At 43.9% G+C, this 18891-nt stretch overlaps 1 protein-coding gene across 4 annotated transcripts in view; it reads right to left on the bottom strand.

The window, feature by feature from the left end:
* The window catches only part of SVIL (supervillin), a 156963-nt gene that overhangs the window by 51542 nt on the left and 86530 nt on the right, over nt 1-18891 (bottom strand). The window contains exons 7-16 of one of the 4 annotated variants that reach the window (XM_045182714.3): nt 17566-17646; nt 14331-15212; nt 13806-13976; nt 13099-13133; nt 12474-12535; nt 12025-12164; nt 10329-10424; nt 8287-8530; nt 7285-7855; nt 6232-6457 (exon numbers count right to left, since the gene is read on the bottom strand). In XM_045182714.3, coding sequence (XP_045038649.2) covers nt 6232-6457; nt 7285-7855; nt 8287-8530; nt 10329-10424; nt 12025-12164; nt 12474-12535; nt 13099-13133; nt 13806-13976; nt 14331-15212; nt 17566-17646 — 2508 coding nt within the window. The remainder of the gene's footprint in view (nt 1-6231; nt 6458-7284; nt 7856-8286; nt 8531-10328; nt 10425-12024; nt 12165-12473; nt 12536-13098; nt 13134-13805; nt 13977-14330; nt 15213-17565; nt 17647-18891) is intronic. The other 3 variants (XM_045182719.3, XM_045182722.3, XM_024573559.4) reach the window with 3 other exon arrangements.

The following is an 18891-nucleotide window of genomic DNA, read 5'->3' as shown; positions in this document are numbered from 1 at the left end:
CCCTGCCCTAAACATCTCTTCTGTCTGGCTGCTATGGAGTTATATGCTTTATGGTAAACTAGAGATCTAGTAAGTGAAATGTTTCTCTGAGTTCTGTGAGCTGCTCTAGCAAATTAATCAAACCCAGGGAGGGGGTCGTGGGAGCCTTGGATTTAGAGCCAGTGGGTAAGACGTACAAGCAACAACCTGGATTTACGAGCAGAAGCTAAAGTGGGGTTGGGAGACAGTATTTTAGGACTGAGTCGTTGACCTGTGGGGTCTGGTGCTGATACCAGGTAGATAGTGTCGGAACTGAGTTGAAGCACAGGACACCCAGCAGGTGTCAGAACTGCTTGGTTATTGGAGGCGGGGAGAAAACAACATACATTGGAAATTAAAATATGAATCTTACTAAGAGAGGCCTCATTTGGCCAGGAATCCATTGAGCCTTAAATCCTATAAACAATGATGTCTGACTAGACTCTGCATGCTACAAGGACCAGTTCATGTGCTTGAAAACACATTCTAAACTTCTTTCAATGTTTTCATCTGAGGTTCAATCTCCATATGACTAAGATCTATCACTTCTGCAATTATTCTCGACGAGTCAGTTTTTTCCAATAATAAAAAAGAATCCAGCAAAATCAAATCGTTAAAAGATATAATTAGTATTTGCATGCTCCAGTGGAGCTTTCAAAGTTTTCAAATTATTTAGAAATGAGATTTTCAAAAACTAAGCATGCCAGTGCTCCCAACCCCTCATCCTGTGAGGACAGACGGGCGCCTCACTGCCGTCTTCCGTGGCAACGGGCCTCAGAGCCAGCCATCTCTTCACCTCGGATGCGGACCGGTCGCAATTTGTCTCGGCCATCCACCTTTTCATCCAATCAGACTGGATTCCAAATGACTTGAGAGAATTTTTTAAAAATTTAAAAATTCATTCTCACCAGTTAGCTTTATTAAAAATAATACGCTACCGTTTTTGAGGACCTTCTCAAAAAGAAGTTCCTAAATATTTGGAGCAATGACATCATCTAAATAATCATTTGGCTTCCCTGGTGGCTGAGATGAGGAACAAAAACCTGACTTAGAAAAGAACAAATTGCGGAGTGTTTAATCACTTTACAGGCTACCTTATACTATGCTGGTCTGCACGGCAACCTTCATGAGACGAAATAGTGCTATTCCCTCTCTGACAGACAAGGAACAAGGCACACACAGGCCGAGCGTTTAGTCGACAGGGAGATGCGCTCCAGCCAGGCATGTCCTGCCTCTGGTCCTGGCTTGCTTCACCACCTTAGTGCATGGGTTGACCAGGAACATTTTCCCAAAGATTTCAAGAACAGCATAGTATTCTGGCTTTCTTACAATGTCCTCCCCACCCCGTCTTGGGTGGCCTTCAGAGATTCCCCCATTCCAAGAACCTGAAATCTTGCTTCTGGATGTGCTGGCTGGGCCGTCCTCAGGGACTTCCAAGGACTACAGAGTAACCAAACAAGATGGAAGAAACTGTGGTTCCATTGAGCCCACGTGGCACTTTGGACCTAGCCCTAGCTGACACGGGGCAAATGATGGCTAACTTAAAAATAACACACACTGACACTTTAATCCAATCAGGCTGGCCGTCTGGGACAATCAGGGTATCGAGAATAATACCAATCAGACTGGTATTATTTCTGTCCCTTTAGATCTCCTAGTTGGTGTTCCACGAGCAGAGGAGGGCAAAAGTCCTTCCCAAATGTGGTCTTGCCTCTGCAGTCTCACGGCCCCCCGGACTCGCTGCAGACCGCCGTGTGCTGGACAGGGCCGAGGAGCTAACCATCTGGTCTCACACACGACATAAATTACTGCCTATGCAATTCAAACAACTGTCAGCGCTTTTGACATCCACCAAGTCCAAGTGCTATTTGCAGGGCTGTGATGTTGAGAGCCTGGGCATCTGCTCTGTCTGAGGCTGAGAACCCAGCGAGTGGCACCGTGTTAGCCTATTGACCCCGTGGCTTGGCCAGGGCCACCGTGACGTGGGCCGGCCAGGCCGCCTGGGGAAATGTCCACCCCTCCTGCCACAGCCCACACTTTTCCAGCAAAGAATACTGGCCTGAGTGGCTGTTTCAGGGGCACTGATCTGACAGCCCTGCCTGATTAGAACAAGTTCTGCAGGCTTGCAGCAGTCAGGGCTGGGTCAAACGCGGGACAGGCAAACCACGTGCCTCTAATCTTCAACTTTTCCTTCCCTCTTAAAAAACGTCCCTGCATTTCAGAGGAACACGGGCACCTCATAGATTTCAGATAAGGCTGAACTGCACTGACTAGTATTTATAATGGCCTTGGCTAGTTTGCAGGCTGGAGAAGTAAACTTACGTGTCTTTTAAACCAGGGCAAATCAGGGATCAGAAAAGGAGGGTCAAGGGAATGACACCTTTATTCCTAATTGTTACATAAATCTGGGGCCCTCTAGTGGCTGAAATCTCCCAACTAAGATAGGAATGTGGAGTCTGTTGGGGAAGCATGAACACAGCTTCTTTTGGGTGGGGGGTGGATGGAGGGGCAGGCAGGGAACACTGTGGGGAAGGGGGCCAGCTGCCCCTATGAGTCAGGTCTCTGCAAGGTGGCAGGAGGCACGGGGCGAGTTCTTCAACATTCTTCAACCCAGTCCTCACATTCCACCGATTTCCCAGTGAAGGGGTGGCTCCTTCCCCTTTTTTTGGTAATGTCCCCAATATAAAAGCTCAGATTTGCTTGTCTCAGTAATTGTGAAAATAAGGTTTCTAAAAGCCCAGTGTACTTTTAAAGACGTATCAAAGGTTTTATCCCCAAAGAACATACAAATCATTTGACTTGCAATGCTTTTCAAAGAAGTTCCCACACAGGGACAGCTTACACCCCAATCATCTGGACAGTTATGAAGCAGCGATTTTATTCATCCAGTGAAAGAAGCACATTGTGTTTAAGTTAGCACTGATTGGGGCTCAAGCTCGACATTCCAGAGGTCAGAGAAGATAAAAAAGAAAAGAAACTTTTATTTATGTTTCTCCTTGAGCATCAGACATGTTCTGAAAGAGGGGTGGGCCCAGGGGGCAGAAGGGGCCCGTCCTGCCATGGGCTCTGCTTACTCACGTGTGATGCACTCGTGGTTGCTGGAGCCCCGCCCCGCCTCTGGCAGCATGAGGCAGTCAGAAGAAGTCAGAATAAGGTTGAAAAGCTCTATTTTATATGCTGCCTCAAAAAAAAGAAAAGTAAAACCCAAAGAAATACATGAACAGTATTCTTATTTTAAATAAGTCAAGCTTCATTATCTCAATTAACAGAAGGGAGGGATTATGAGCCCAATTTAGGGAAAAGCTATCACAGATGGATTGTAAGGATACATAGTTTTGCTCTTTCAGCAAAGTACAAATAAGAGCACCATCAAGATCAGGCTGGGGGGAGATCACTGGTAATATATTTTGTATCAGCATAATTTACTATAAACATAGCTGCTAAATTAAGGGCTCCTCATCCTTTTTCAAACATACAGCCACACCTCGTTGTATGTGTGTGCTTTGCTTTATTGAGCTTCACAGATGTTGCATTTTTTACAAGCTGGAGGCAAGACTCTCCACCAGTGAAAAGATTACTACTCCCTTTATTGTGATGCTTGCTTTATTGCAGTGGTCTGGAACCAAACCTTCAATGAATCTGAAACATGCCTGTATATTTTAACAATTAAACTGCATAGCTCAATATTTAACAAGCATTCCTTACTATCATGGTTCTGAAAAGGGTGGGGGTCACTCTTGGACACCAAGAGGTTCTGTCTCCCACCAGCCAGAAGATGCCTGGCACACACAGTGGACTTAGACCACTTCCAGGCAGTTCCCAGAAACCTTACAGCCACCCTTAAACTCCGCCGTCACCTACAAAGCCTGGGTTAAGAGGATGAACCTTTATAGCATCTCACATTTTCCAAAATGAGAATTTAACAGTAGGATTAAAACTGCTTTCAGAAAGGTACAAATACACTAAAATTTACTAAAAACAGCAAATAAACAAATAATTATTGCACCGTGGATAGACACAAAATTTCATCAGAAGTTCTAAGTCGCTTTAGCTTTACCTTGTCTGGGAAGCATTTTATCTGCCTTTCCATTCTAAAGGGTAGCTTTTGCTGGATAGAGTCACCTAGGTTGTAGGTCCTTGATAAAGCTAAAGGAGTTCATCACCACCAACCCATTATTATAGGAAATGTTAAAGAGACTTATTTAAGAAAAAGAAGATAAAAACCATGAACATTAAAAAGGCAAAAATACAACTATCAACAACAGAATTAAAAAAAAAAACTAAGCAAACAAGTAGAACAGGAACAGAATCATAGATATGCAGATCACATGGAGGGTTATCAGCTGGGAAGGGTGGAGGGAGAGGGGAGGAAAAGGTACAGGGAATAAGAAGCATAATTGGTAGGAACAAAATAGACAGGGGGAGGTTAAGAATAGCATAGGAAATGGAGAAGCCAAAGAACTTACACGCATGACCCATGGACAAGAACTAAGGGGGGAGATTGCCAGAGGGAAAGGGGGCAACAGGAGGAGGGAGGCAAAGGGAGGAAAGTTGGGACAACTGTAATAGCATAATCAATAAAATATACTTAAAAAAAGTATCCTAAGTCCCAACAGATAGATTATACCCAAAGATGGAGGAATCCCTCTTAAGAGCCTTTGAGGGATAAATCTTAGTATTTTGCATTGGAATTTTTCTCCATAAAAATATAAAACATCTATATAACATCAGAACTGTGTATTAGTGATATTTACCATCAATTCCCTTAAACATAATCTCTTTCTTCCCACCTACCCAGTTATCAATAGTTGAATCTCTGGGATGCAGCTACTTTGAGGCAGGTTCCTGCAGAGGAGGCCTCCCGCAGTGAGGACAGGAGTCCTCTCTCTTAGCTTACCCCGCCAGCCCTCATCTGTGCATCCTTGGTCTAGCGGGTGTAATTTATCATGAATTTTAAAGAATAAAGGAGAAAGTAAATAAAATTTAACAGCTGTAACAATTCATTAGGTGACAAAGGCTCCGTCATATTAATATTTCAAAAAGATTGTTTGAAAGCTTGGCTTGTAGCTAGAACAGTAAGAGCAGCCAGAGTCTGCCAGAGCAGGGAAACTTCTGAGTGGTGGGAGGTGCTAAGGAAGGGTCCAGGTGGGCAGAGCCGCAAGGAACTGATGGTAGAAATAGTTCTGCTCATCACACCGGGAACTCGACGGGACCTTTCTTCATGCTGTGTTCCTGTCACTGTTACCTTAACTCAACAGTGGCTTAAGGTTAACAAGGAAAATACGACCTGAAACATTTAGCTCCTATTCTTTGTATCTGTCTTATTTAAATATATCCAATATATCCTCTCAATCCTCCATCCTTTTTTTTTTTTTTAAATCCTCACCTGAGAAGATATTTATTGATTTTAGAGAGAGAGAGAGAAACAAATATCAATATCAGAGAGAAACATCGATTGGTTGCCTCCTGTATACACCCTGACTAAGAATCAAACCTGCAGCCTAGGTATGTGCCCTGACCGGGAATCAAACCCACAATCTTTTGCTGTATGGGACAACACTCTAACCAACTAAGCCACCCAGCCAGGGCCTCCATCATTCTTTTGAATGAAATGACATTACAGTGTTGATACTCAAATATAATCTTTCAGAGCTATTACCTGATACAAAATTCCTAACTACGGTTCAGAAAAGTCATTTATTTTCTGTAAAATAAAACAAAACTTAGGTTATAATCCCAAAGGTTTATATTCTAGATATGAATTTATCTTCATTCCCTCTCCACAGACATTCCTTCTACATACTTTATATAGACAAAGAGTAAGAAACAGTGAGCACATTTAATTGGATGCCACGTGGATCTGAAAGGGAAAGAGCCAAGCTCTTTGTTCCTATCACTGGAGACTCAAAGAATTTAATATAAAAAAGAAAACGAAACTGCAAACAAATGAAGCAAGCAAATGTCTCCTTCTATGGTTTCCTCATATGTGTCTGGAACTGGACCTCATCCAGCCTTACCCAACCAGACAGGGGGGTTACTGCAGTTCACTCTCAAATACCTCGACATCCCCTAAGAATTCTAGTATAACAGCATATCTCCTTATGTAGCTGGAATAGCGAGTTCGTCTCTTTGCCCATTACTCAGATCTTTTCTTAAAAGCAAGTTGTAGTTCCTCCCTCATAGAATTACTTTGCAGTCATTAAATCCAATTACCTTTCTTTAATTGACATCGTTTTGCTGGGTGAATCAAGGATGCCCTCCACTGTTGGCGTTTTGATCTCTCCAGCAGCAAACATCGCACACGGATTCCTATAGTGCTTCTCCTGTGGTTGTGCCGAAGGCTCCTGCTGCTTCCAGGACACTGGGGCTGCAGCTGGAGCAACAGTTTTCCCAGCAGCTGTGCTGCTCTGCTCAGAAGCGGGTTCTCCGAACTCTGCCGCTGGGAAGCAAAGGAGCAACGTCAGCACTAACTCCTCCAGGCAAGCATTCTCCCAGCTATTCACCCCCCAACAGTCCTGCCCTTGAGTTCAATCTGTGGGCACGTGGCCGGTTGCCCCACCCACTGGGATTTATGCAAATCTGTGGCATGCAATATTCCTTGAGAAAACCAAATTTCCCAGTGGGTTACTCCACACAGCAAATCGTTTGGTGACAACTGGTCTTTTCCTGTGTGTAAGACTCAGGAAGTTCACTTTAACTGTACACTACATAATGTTTCTGCTCCTCCAAACACTACTTTCAAATGTGCCACACTCACAAGCCAAAACCACTGTTAAAACTCACATACTGTCATTTTATGAAAATGAAGAATGAGAAAGAAGTCCCATGTACATAGCTTGCTAGCGTGCGTGAGCAGAATGTAGGAGGAGGGCCTGAAGTCCACAGACCTGGGATAAAGTCCTGCTTCCCTGCACGTATCCAGCCTGGACATTTGGGCCATGGAAGGCGCCAACAGAGCTAGCAGTTCACAAGGCTGTTATGTGACCCAAGTCATCAAACACCCTTATCAAAATGTGTGAAAGAGCAACAGGTATTTTTATTGTTGAAAAACTAATAATCCAGTGAATAAGTCAAATTCAAGAGGAAGAGAAGTCTGGGGGAGAGGAGGACTCTCACTAAAATTTTAATCAGTGCCAGTTATAAACTGCCTTCATAATATAATTACATCCAGTAATTTAATTAGGACCAATCACCAACATGCAAGCAATCAAGCAGCAACTGAAAACCCAGCTGGCTTCTAAAACTTCAGGAGCAGCCGCAAGTTACCTCTCAGCGAAAACCTCCTCTTCGTGACATTCTCCACGTCCACTTTCTCTTCAAAGGGTTGCCTGTCCTTCAAGTCCGAGTTCCCCTGTGTGAGGCTTTTAGCTGCCGGAAATTCCTCCTCACCAAGGTGGGGGGCGGGAGCGTTAGCTGGCTCCAGGCTCCCCTTCCTCAGAACGGGGTATTTAGGTTCTTTCTGGCTGTCTCCTTCCCAGACTCGGTTGAGGATGGGGTAGGACAGCTCTGCTTCCTCGAAGGACTCGTACTTTTTAACACCACTGTCTCTACCTGTCAAGACTCTCTTACTCTCTGTCTCTCCAAACTCTCTCAACATGCCTTTGCTCCCACTGCCCTCCACGGGAGGCTGCCAAGCTTGGGACTTCAGAATGCTTCTCACTGGAGCATCTGAATGTTCTATCGAAGAAGGCAACTTATAGTCAGTGGCACTTGTGTCGTCATCCATGGAGGGCTTGGCCCGAAGATCCCCTGCGTACATTGGAGTGACCGTCGATGCTTTGGTGGACACAGACGTGTTAACGGTGGGTGAGAAAGGAATGAGCTTTCCACTTTGCACCTGGAAGGACACAGTGAAAACAGAAAGAACGGATTTAAAAATACTGTCTGCGTAAGCCCCAGTGTATGGATTGACCTACCCTGAAATACTGCCTTTGGTGCAGTTTTACTGCTTGTCTTGTGGGAAACCAATCCTAGATACAGTTATACAATGCGTCTCATTAATCAAGTCATCTGGGTGAAAAGCAGACTGTGCGCCCTATTTTTCTCTTTAAAACAGATGCATTCCAGGTGATTGCAGCAGGCAAATTATACAAACAGGAAAGAGAAACAGACTGGGCATTCTTAGGAATGAAGTCATTACCAAATCATCCACAGGCAACACAGTGTACAGGTCGATCACCTTCAATCTATCATCAACCCGAGATGACCCAGTGCTCCTAAAGTTTGAGAACATACCAGAAAACTGGAGTTCGAAGGCAGCGTACCCACCTGTTCCACCTCTCCAAGCGTGACTGGCTGAGTTTGATAGCGAGCATTCATTCTCCTCTGTCTCGTGTCTATTCTGTTTCGGGTAGAAATAGCTTTTGAGACTGGCTGGGACAATTTGTTAAACAAGGCCAACTTCTCTGCCAAGCTTAGAGTGGAGGAATCAGGTTCACCTTGTTCAGCAGAATCTCTGCCCTCATTTGCCTGGTCTCTGGCTAAGGCCTTTTGGTGAGCAGATGCCTGTAATCTGCAAGGGAGAAAAAGTCAGTGACACAGATAAAAACAAACACAAACCCACCACTAATTCTGTATGTTAACTTTCTTCCAAGTGTCTGTTTTGACAAGGGCTTTACTTTTGCCTATGTCCATTTAAGACAGGTGCAGGCAGGTGTTAAGCTATTAAAGGAAACAGGAAAAAGCAGAGTGGCCTGGGACACTAGCCTTGTCGATTTCACAAACAGCAGATTTTTAGCTCTGAAGTATCTCTGCAAATTGAATTCCCTAACTGAGAAATTGAAGTCAGCTTGGGCATACCTTATTTTAGAGAGAAAGTTGTATTGTTGGTATCAATAATAAACAGGCTACAGGGAGTCTGAAGGCAGCACTTATGGCAGGGGAACCAAACTCATTTTCACCGGGGGCCACATCAGCCTCGCGGTTGCCTTCAAAGGGCCCAGTGTAATTTTAGGACTGTATAAATGTAACTACTCCTTAACAGTTAAGCGAGAGCTCTGCATTGCCGCCAGGCGGAAACAAGGTGCCGGCCCGATGAAACAAGGTGGAGGACTGGATTTGGCCTGCGGGCCTTGTGTTTGCCACCTGTGACCTATGGCATATTCAGACATTACCTAAATACATGGTTCAGAAGGTGGCCTTTCTGTTTTAAATAGTGAATAGTTAGATAATCATGCTTTCAACCACATTATCCACAACCCAGGGATCTGATTTTCACTTGCTAAGCACAAATGGTTTAATTTTAAAGATTCTTCCATTCCTTCTCTCCAGCACTTTCTCTCACAGATGTCTCCCAGTGTTTTTTAAAGGTGTTTAAATCAGTAACTTGACAAGTGAAGGAAATTTCAGACACCAGTAAGTCCCTCCAGCTCCTGGGCAGAGAAGGCTTCCAGTAACATGGCCGTGGTGAGATCGCAGAGGTTGAAGACAAGGCCCCTTCTGCCACTGGCAAATCCGACTCTCAAATCCAGTAAACGGTTTATTCTGCCTGGACTCCCATTAACCGCCACGTCACATGTTGTGCCAGACAAAGAGTGGCGTCAATGCTCCAGGGAGGAAGGGAGATGGCCAGGAGGCACCACCCTGTCTTGGTGTCTTTTCTGAGGTCAGCAAGTGACCTGGGAGGGTAACCTCAACCTCCTTCCCCCATCTGGTGCCAGCATCTGGGTTGCGCTGGCTTTATTCCAGCACTGTCGCTTTACTTCTTTTAGTCTTATTTTTAGCCTTTGTGATTTTGCCCACAATAGTAAAATAGGGGGGCTCTTTTTACCTTAAGGACATAATTTAAAAACATGATAATGAAACGCTTTTCAGGTGCTACAAATTCTTAATATCTTAACCCCCAAATATAACGGCATTGTCTATCCATTAGAAACAGGTAGGGTTGTTTTTAACTCCTATTTGTGTCTATATGTTTAAAAAACCTGGGTATTATCAGAATTTCAACATTCACACACACATCTGCTTTTCTATTAGTGTCTATCAAGTCCTAGTGTTTTAGACTGAAGAATGACACTTAAGGATGGCTATGTGTATGACAAACGGAAACCAAACACATGGATGGATAAGTGAGTTAGGGTGGTTCTAGTTCTAACACGGCATGGAAGCAGGTGGATGGAGCATTTCCTCATGCAGGCCTACGTGAAGTCACCAGTGTCTTGCACTGTGACTTAGGAAAACGGCACACATTACCAGAACAAGACATTGACCGACTTATTGTCAAACAAGTGAAAGGCATTCAAGATTCTCAGATGCGTCTGCAGTCTAGCACCTTTGCCCTCGGGCCGCATGCCGCTATCGCTGTCCAGTACCTGGCAGGCTGCACAGTGCTCTTAGCTACAGTGGGACTAGGAAGTCTTGTCATTACAGGGTGGGTGGCCACAGAGCACGAAGCAGGGAGAGGTTCACTTTAAAGCAATTGCCAAAGGAGGAACATTCATAAGGAGAGAGAAGAAAAGAAGCATTAGGGAAAGCGCAGTTTTCCATTCAGAAACGTGAAATCAAATATTTTAACGAAATTATTTGCTCATCCCTTTGGGAAAATCACAAAAGAACTTGAAAAGCAATAACAAACTTAGGAAATAACAGACAGAGGCTACTCAAAGTAATCAGAATAAGAATAGGCTATCTTCAAAGGAAATATTCTCATTGAAAAAAGTAATTTAAAGAAAGCTAAGGTCAACCATAAGGATATCAGTAGATTATGCCCATTTTTAGAATGTTTTCCTCAGTTTATTATTTCTTAAAGAATCACTGTCCTCACATAATCTATACGCTCATCAAAGTAGACTCAGAGCCTTACAAGATGATAATTTTTGCTTGTATTTACCTTTTTATTCCCATGGGTAGCTGCTTTGTGTTTTACAACAGCCACTCAAATATTTAAAGAATCACAATTCTAATTAAAATAAACTGATTTGCTAAGACTTCCTAATGGGCACAGGATATATTTATCCAAAAATATGCCAGAATGTTGAGAAGTAGCTTAGGAAGGAAATGAAGGCAGCTGATCAACTAGTAGACTCACAGGTGTGGGCTGTGGCATAGAGGCCTCTGGGGATGTTACTACCAAGTGAGATACACACCATTTTTTCAGAATGTATATGTGTGTGTGTGTGTGTGTGTTTCCAGGGGAAGCCCAAACCAATTTTTAAAAAAATGCCCTAACTGGTATGTCTCAGTTGGTTGGGTGTCATCTTGCAAAGCAAAGGGTTGCCAGTTCAAATCCCAGTCAGGGCACATGCCTGGGTTGCAGGTTCAGTTCCTGGTCAGGGTACATACAAGAGGCAATTGATCTATGTTTCTCTTTCACAGTGATGTTTCTCTCCCTCTCTCTCTCCCTACCTTCCCCTCTCTCTAAAAACAAATAAAAATCTTTAAAAAAACACTAATAAAAGCTTTCACTTTATAGAAGTAATTATTCCTGAATGAATGAATTTCTTTGGGAAATCCATTCTGAACATATTAGAACATACTACTCAAAAATTACTTCCTAAAGTTTGAAAAGTCATCAAACTTCCAATTAAATTAAAAAAATTTTTGATTATTTAAAAAAACCTCTTCACTTTTTGAGATATGCACTAACATTTATGGGAAAAGTGATACCTGGGATTTGCCTGAAAATAATGCAAGGGGAAAGGGAAGGAGGCGCAGATCCAGGTACGGGAGCTGATGGTTGCTAACACTGGGTGATGAATGCATGGGATTCATTACATTAATCCATCTACATTCATGCTGTAAATTTTCCATTTTACAAGAGATAAGAAAACACAGAGCCAAAAAATTAAACAAAATTCCTCTTCATGTTTTTCTGATAGATGCAATAGATAACACCTCCTATTACGAGGTTCAAAGAGACTCCAGTAAGAAAAATCTCTAAACACCAACTTCTCCATGGCTTCTAACTAAACCATCTCCCAATCACCTTGTTTTATTTAAAAATCTTTAAATCTCTTTGTAAAAAGAAGACATCACAGCCACGGCCCGGAGAACCAAAGGGAGACTCACGTGGCTGCAATGACCACCTCCTCCGGGGTCACGGGCTGGGTGTGGGATCTGTCCTGCAGACGCCGCAGCCTCTGCTCCACGGCTGCGTTTCTCGAACGTCGCTTTGGAACATTTTTCTCATCAAAAGACTTCTCCATTTCCTGAGGTCAGAAACATCGTGGAATCCTCATGAATGTGAGGAAAGGAAATTGGGACAGGAAAATGCCTCTACTCTGATCCCCTCCAGGACTCCTCAGGGGCACATCCAGAGAGATTCAAACCATTCATCAGAAGCGAACACTCGTTCTGTGTCAGATGGTGGTCACACCAGCCAAGGGTGGGAAGAGGACCACAGGTGGGCCAGAGCCGGGTGGGCCTCAGAGGGCCCAGGTGCAGGGCAAGGCCAGGCGCTGTGGGCGCCTCCCTCAGCAGGATGACAGTTTCTACTCAAACGCATCAGCTCATCTTACCCTGAAAAGCAGCCGCTTGGCAGCAACACTCAGCTTGGCTCGTTCATCTACCTTTTCTTCATCTGTAAAAAGCCACAAAAGAAAAACTGGACGTCATTAGAAAATGTAGGTAAAGACTCTAAAAAGTGTCCCAAGGCTGACCTGGAAACCCTGTGACTGTAAGAACAGACGTACTAAAAATTACCCTGGGCAATGCTTCCCCCTTACCGGGAGCCTATTCCGCGCAGTGGAAAGGTGCTCATGTGCATTGCAGTTAACCAAACAAATGCCGTCTGGACAGTAATTTTCTACTGTGCTATTAACAAATTGAGATGTCATAACAGGTTTTTTGGGAAGGAATGTCTCTTTTTTATTGTTCAATAGCACCAGTAACAAGAAATACCTGCTTCTTTGGATCAAATCAGTCGTTTCATTATTGCTCACTCAGCGATTCTCTAACTCTCTCAAAAAATAAGGGAAAGATCATCTGAAAACGCTAACTAGGTTTTATTATACTCACCAAAAGAAAACCCTCAGAAAAGCAAGAAATAGATATGCACGATATCTCATTCTCAAAAAGTAAAAATCTTATTTAAACCTAATCTGGGCGAGATAATAAGGAAGCAAAAGGAAAACAGATACTTGCCCTCAGCCGTTGGCATTTCTGAATTTGAAGTAGACCTAGGAAAGACATTAACAAATAATAACAACAACAAATTAGCTGGTAGGAGTAGGAGACCCATATAAAATACTATTTTAAAAGTAAAAATAAAAATGCAATTAAACTCTCTTAAGGATATCATTCTGATAGTAATTCTCGTTGTGAATACACGAGTGCAGCTAACAGACACCACAGACTGCGTGTGCACACAGCCCAGCCAAGTGCTCGCCTTGTGGAGACAAACCGGAATCAAGTGTGACTTACTGAACACGACTGATGATAATTTCTTAGACAAACCTTATCATTTCTTGGGATGATCAGTGATAATATAAAACTCAAATACACCATGTAGGAAGACACTTATAAAAGGAACATCCCTAAGTGATTTCCACTGTAAAATGCGGTGGATACTCAATTTGGATTCTAATTTAACAAGAGCATAACAAACTAAAAACATTAAATGAAGATCTTATTTCTCACAGTCTGAGTGCAACCTAGAAAGTGTCTTGGGATACTGTTGTCATGGACAACAGTCTTTAAACATCCATTTATAGAAGCCAAATAAAAATCCCTTGTCAATTAGATGGGAAAATCATGGAGTCACCACACCCCCTTTACACAGCACCAGGACCATCGCTGAGGTGAAAATACTGTATGAGTTCTCTTAAGTCCCTACACATATACATGCCTACCTATCCGACTCCTTTCGTTCTGCTGAGGTTATAGGTTGAGTTCTAAATCTCTCAGAAGCTTTTCTACTTTCACCAGGAGAAAAATAGCGTCGTGGTTTCCGGGACCCTCTCTCCCGTTCCACGCTGGTAGGCAAGCCAACTCCTTTGGTTGACTTCTCAAGCCGCGTTTGGCTTTTAGAACCATCGGGAGAGGATACAGCAGGGGACCGGAGAGACAGAGAGAGAATAGAGCAAAGGTTTATGCATCTCAGCGAGTCAAGGCACAGACACCGCAAAATCCCTCTGCATGCCTGTCCCATGCATGTAAAGGAGGAGGAGCATTCCCGAGACCCATCCTCCAGCTCCCCATTAGTAGGCAAAGCAGAATGGTAGTTTGGGAGCCGTGTCCTATGTGGTCTGCCCTGCACACTTGTGAGCTAAGCTTAAATAGGACTCAATGCGGGACACAACACAAGTCGAGAAGTGAATAATTCTGCCAAGGACGTGCAAGTGACACATCGGGAGGACGTTGGAAACATCACCTACAGTTCGGGTTTCTTGCTGGCACTGGCAGACTGCAGAAATGCATTGCGGAGCTGGGCGACAGAGACCTTGGTGTCCAGCATGCTCGCCTCCGAGTGGGGCCCCTCAGCTCTGGAGCTCTGCTGCTCGTATTGTCCCTTACCCCTCAGGGCCTGGAGCTGAGGGGGGCCCGTGTAGTCAGACAGGGAGCGGGTGAGGACCTTGTGCTTCCTCCTAGATGCTTCTTTTTTGTGATCTGTCACTCTGACATCTTGGGATACAGGCTCTCTCTGAACATACAAAACCATTTTGCTCCTGCCCGTCTTCTCAGGGAACTGGTTCTGGGCTTGAGGTGAGTGTGATGGACTTTCTGGCTCCTTCTGATGTTCTAAGGTGTTGGTGCCAAGAGCTGGCTTGCCAAAGTCCTCCTTTCCAGAGGGGTCTTCAAGACTTCTCTCAAGCCCACCGTCCTCCAAAGCCAAGAGTGCTTTCCTGCTTTTCTCAAGAGCTTCTGCGAGGGGCACATCTTCTTCTGCTTGTGATTCACAAATATGGAGGATGGGGGTCTCCTTTCTCTCACCTTCGAGAACCTTCAGGGTGGGAGGCTTTGTAACATTCTGTGTGGCTGATTCCACCCAGCTGCACTCGGACACACTTTCTGGGGTTTCTGAGGTCACCAGCATGGCCGTGTGCATGGGGTCTGCTGGTTGGACATAGCCCCGGATTGGCTGTCGTGCAGAGCCAGCTGCTTTGCCCGTGACCCTATCAAAGGCCGAGTTTTCTGACTGAAAGGACAGGTAATGCACCGGCACTGGCTGATGTCTCCTCTGAGTTAAGGACTCTGAGGCCAGTTCAGGGCTGCTGCGAGCACTCTCCTCTTTCACCAATTTTTCTCTAACTTTAATTCTTTAAGAAAGAAAAAGGGTTTAAGTTGGAAAGTGTAGTAACCGCTCAATGGGAAGGAAGCATGCGTGCATCATAGGTGACCAGTGAATGGAAGTAAACCCAAAGAGAGAACAATGGGTAAGAAAGCATCTGGGGTGGTTAATGTCGGAAACCCACTGTTTGCAAGACGAACTATTTTGAGTCGAGTTTCCAAATGTGCATTCATCTACTAGGGTGGTGAAAAATTAACTCTACCTCTGTAAAGCTGAGGGGTCAGATGCTGTCCTGGGGGAGAATGGATGCCTTTTCACTAAATGAATACCCAGAAGCCACAGAAAAAAGCCCTTACTAAACACCAGCAGTATGCATTAGACACACTGAGGCTGGAGCTCTGGATGGCCAGCTTTCTGCATGTACAGCCCTGCAAAGGACTATGGGGTCCTCTCCAGCAAGACTACACCTATGGACCAAATGTAATTTCACCATCTCCTGGAAATGTAAGAGCATGCGTGATTACTTTTTTATTGAGCTCAAGACACGACAAATAAATCACCCTTTTCAAGCATACAACTAAACATTCACAGGCTTTTTCATGCAACCCAGACTGCATTCAGTCATTCAGGAGACATGTCATCAGTTTGGACATCATTACTACTAATAACTGTAGCACCTAGAAGAATGTTAGAGAAAAGATATTTGTTGAAAGAATTAATAAACTGAACATTTTCTCTCCTCTGGACTAGCAACTCCTATTAGGCAGATAGTCCACAAGTAATGTAAAAAGAGATTGCTCTGGTTGTTTCTGGGACTATTAAACATCTGAAAGCAAAACTGAAATCCATTTTAAAAGCTATGGCTCAGTGGACTGAGTGCCGGCCTGTGGACCTAAGGGTTGCCGGTTTGATTCCCAGTCAGGACACATGCCTGGGTTGTGGGCCAGGTCCCCAGTAGAGGGTGCGTGAGAGGCAACCACACATTGATGTTTCTCTCCCTCTCTTTCTCCCTCCTTTCCCCTCTCTCTAAAAATAAAGAAATAAAATCTTTTTAAAAACCTATATAAAAAAGGTACTTTTCTACTCTTCTATGGCTACAGAAGCAAAGGAGCCAAGAGGTCTGGCTGTGGGGCCCTCCGAGACCTCTGTTCAAACACTGGCTCAGCTGCTTCTAGCTGTGTGGTCTCGGGCAACCTACGGGGTGGACCTCAGTCACTTTATCTTTTAAATGGAATGAAAAGTGACAAAATGTAATGTGATGTCTGCGAAGCACATGGCTTTAATAGTCCTAGCGAGTTCTTATTTTTACTTTTTGAAATACCACTTAGAAAGGAGAAACCATCGAAACTGCTTAGGAATAGATTACTAACTGGGGGTACTTTAAAAAAAAATGAAGAATGCCTTTAGAATGGAAAAAGTGATTTCTTGGGGAATGGAAAAGCTTCATTTACTTAAGATTAGTCAGAGAAATAATTACTTCTGATACATCCTTCCGGAAGAGGCTATTTTCTTAAACGACCAACACACCCTGCTAAATGTGATCTAAACGCCTACATGTTTTTCAGCATAAGAGGCAGGATATCTATGCATACTTCATTAAAGAAAAACAAAGACACAGCTACTAGGAGCAATTTAGGGGGGAATAGGATTCTGAGTTGTTACTTTTCTCAGACTACATAAGCTTTGTTCATCAAAAGAAGACGAAAATGTGGTTCAAGTTCTCCTGTGGAATGTGTCCGTCTAATCAGACAATCTGAACGTTGTCCTCGGCTGAGAACAAAGTGACTGTTAGAAACTTGATATAGGGGTGCTTTGTCCTGCCACGACTTATTCATTCTTACTCTTTCCGCCTCTCCCTGCCCCCAACCTGAAAAATGAAATGATAGGGGGTTTTGTCTGCTTTTAAAACAACAGGCTCTCAAAGTAACTGTTGGAAATTAACTATTGGTTTAGAGATGAGGAGACATGAAAACAAGGAGGCTGCAGTGCCTGGGGAAGGGGGTTTTGACAAGACGGGACACTAGCTGGTTGGCCCCGAGAGAGAGACACCCAGAGGTGCCGGGAAGGCTGGCCATGTGTGAGTTGGCAGAGAGAGGAGAAAAAACAAGAGGAGTAGTCAAAAGATTTTTCAAAAAGAGGAGCAAAAGGAAATGCTGTTAGAGGGGATGGGACAACTGAAGGAGAAAAGCAAACAGTTAGGCAGTAACTTCCCAGGCCCTTTGTGAACACAGGCTCTTCAAATGCACTGCTATCGGAGAGAGGGGAGCTGTACGGGGGTGATGGGGGAGGCGGGGAGGCATGAACAGCAGGCAGCAGGGCAGGGGGCAGGGTGAGCAGGAGCACTCGGAAACAGAGGCCAAGCGTTGCAACTTGGGATGTACCTGGAAGGCCAGTTGATGAGTGAAGGTGTGTCCCCTTCGGAATCTTTCTGGAGAAACCACTCATGTCTGAGCTTCCCTGTACTATCATGTACAAAAAACAAAACTTCAGAAAATTTCTATTAAAATGATAACATATACACAGAAATTAGACCCTTTATAGTTGGAAAAAAAAATGGCTTCCCATGCACCTGAATTGTCTATTGCTCCTGGCTAAATTGCTGTAATGCTGGAGATAGGGAGGTGCGTGATAGATTTGGGAGTAGAAACACGGGGGATATTACTGGAGAAACAGAAGTTCAGGTCTGATCGTGACAGACTGCAGGGGTCACGGCAAAATGTGTAGAAGTGGTGACAGGTCTGGCCTGTCAGTGTAAACCAAAACTCAAACTAACAAGATTTTAGAAAATTGACAGTAAGTTAGAACCTAAAGGCTGATTTCTGTTACGGAAAGAGTAATCCTGGCTTCTGCAAATGCATAAGCACATTTTGTCATGAGGTTTATAGTCACATCATAGAATTTCCAGGACATTTGGCTCACTGCTGAAATCAAAAGATAGAAAAACTATACCTAAAGCCACCAAATATAGTGTTTTTCAGGTAATTTGAAAATATTAAGAATCTTTAATAGTCACACTTTGCCCACGAATACCAGGCAATTCTCTTCTAAACATTGGATTAAAAATATAAGGTAACTTATCACTTATAAGTTTTGTTAAGGTACATTGGTCAACAGCTAAATATAAAAATAGTGTCCAAAACAGTACATACCAAACAAAGGAACTAAAAAAGTCAGTAAGATCATATCTTTAATTGCTATTATACATTTTCTTTTTACATTTATCACTAAATAATGCAGCCAAAACAACACTTACCAATACTATTCAAGTCTATTCCATAAATGTTTATTGAGTTCCTATTATGTACAAGGCACTGACCTAAGCTCCGAGAAGTAACACAGGTAAGTCAGGCACCAACCATCCACTAAAAAGCTGATACCATGCTTGGCAAGATAGTGTATGTTGGACACATTCATTCCTCAGCACTCAGTGGAACATAATGCGAGACTGACTAGGACACAGCACAGCGGACCCTTGAACAACTCGGGTTTGCCATCACAGGTCCTCTTGTAAGTGGATGTTTTTCAGTAACCACAGCCGACCCTCTGGATCCCTGGGTCTCACATCCATAGACTGAACAAACTGCAGGTGTGGAGAGCCGACTCGCTGTTCAACGCCATTCACACGAGGGGCTTGGGCATCGAGAACTGTGGTCTCCTTTGCGCAGAGGGCGGTCCTGGAACCAATCTCCCACAGACACCAAGGGATG

Source organism: Desmodus rotundus, chromosome 4 (genome assembly GCF_022682495.2).
Source record: "Desmodus rotundus isolate HL8 chromosome 4, HLdesRot8A.1, whole genome shotgun sequence".
Taxonomy (NCBI): domain Eukaryota; kingdom Metazoa; phylum Chordata; class Mammalia; order Chiroptera; family Phyllostomidae; genus Desmodus; species Desmodus rotundus.
This window is presented reverse-complemented; position numbering and strand designations above follow the sequence as displayed.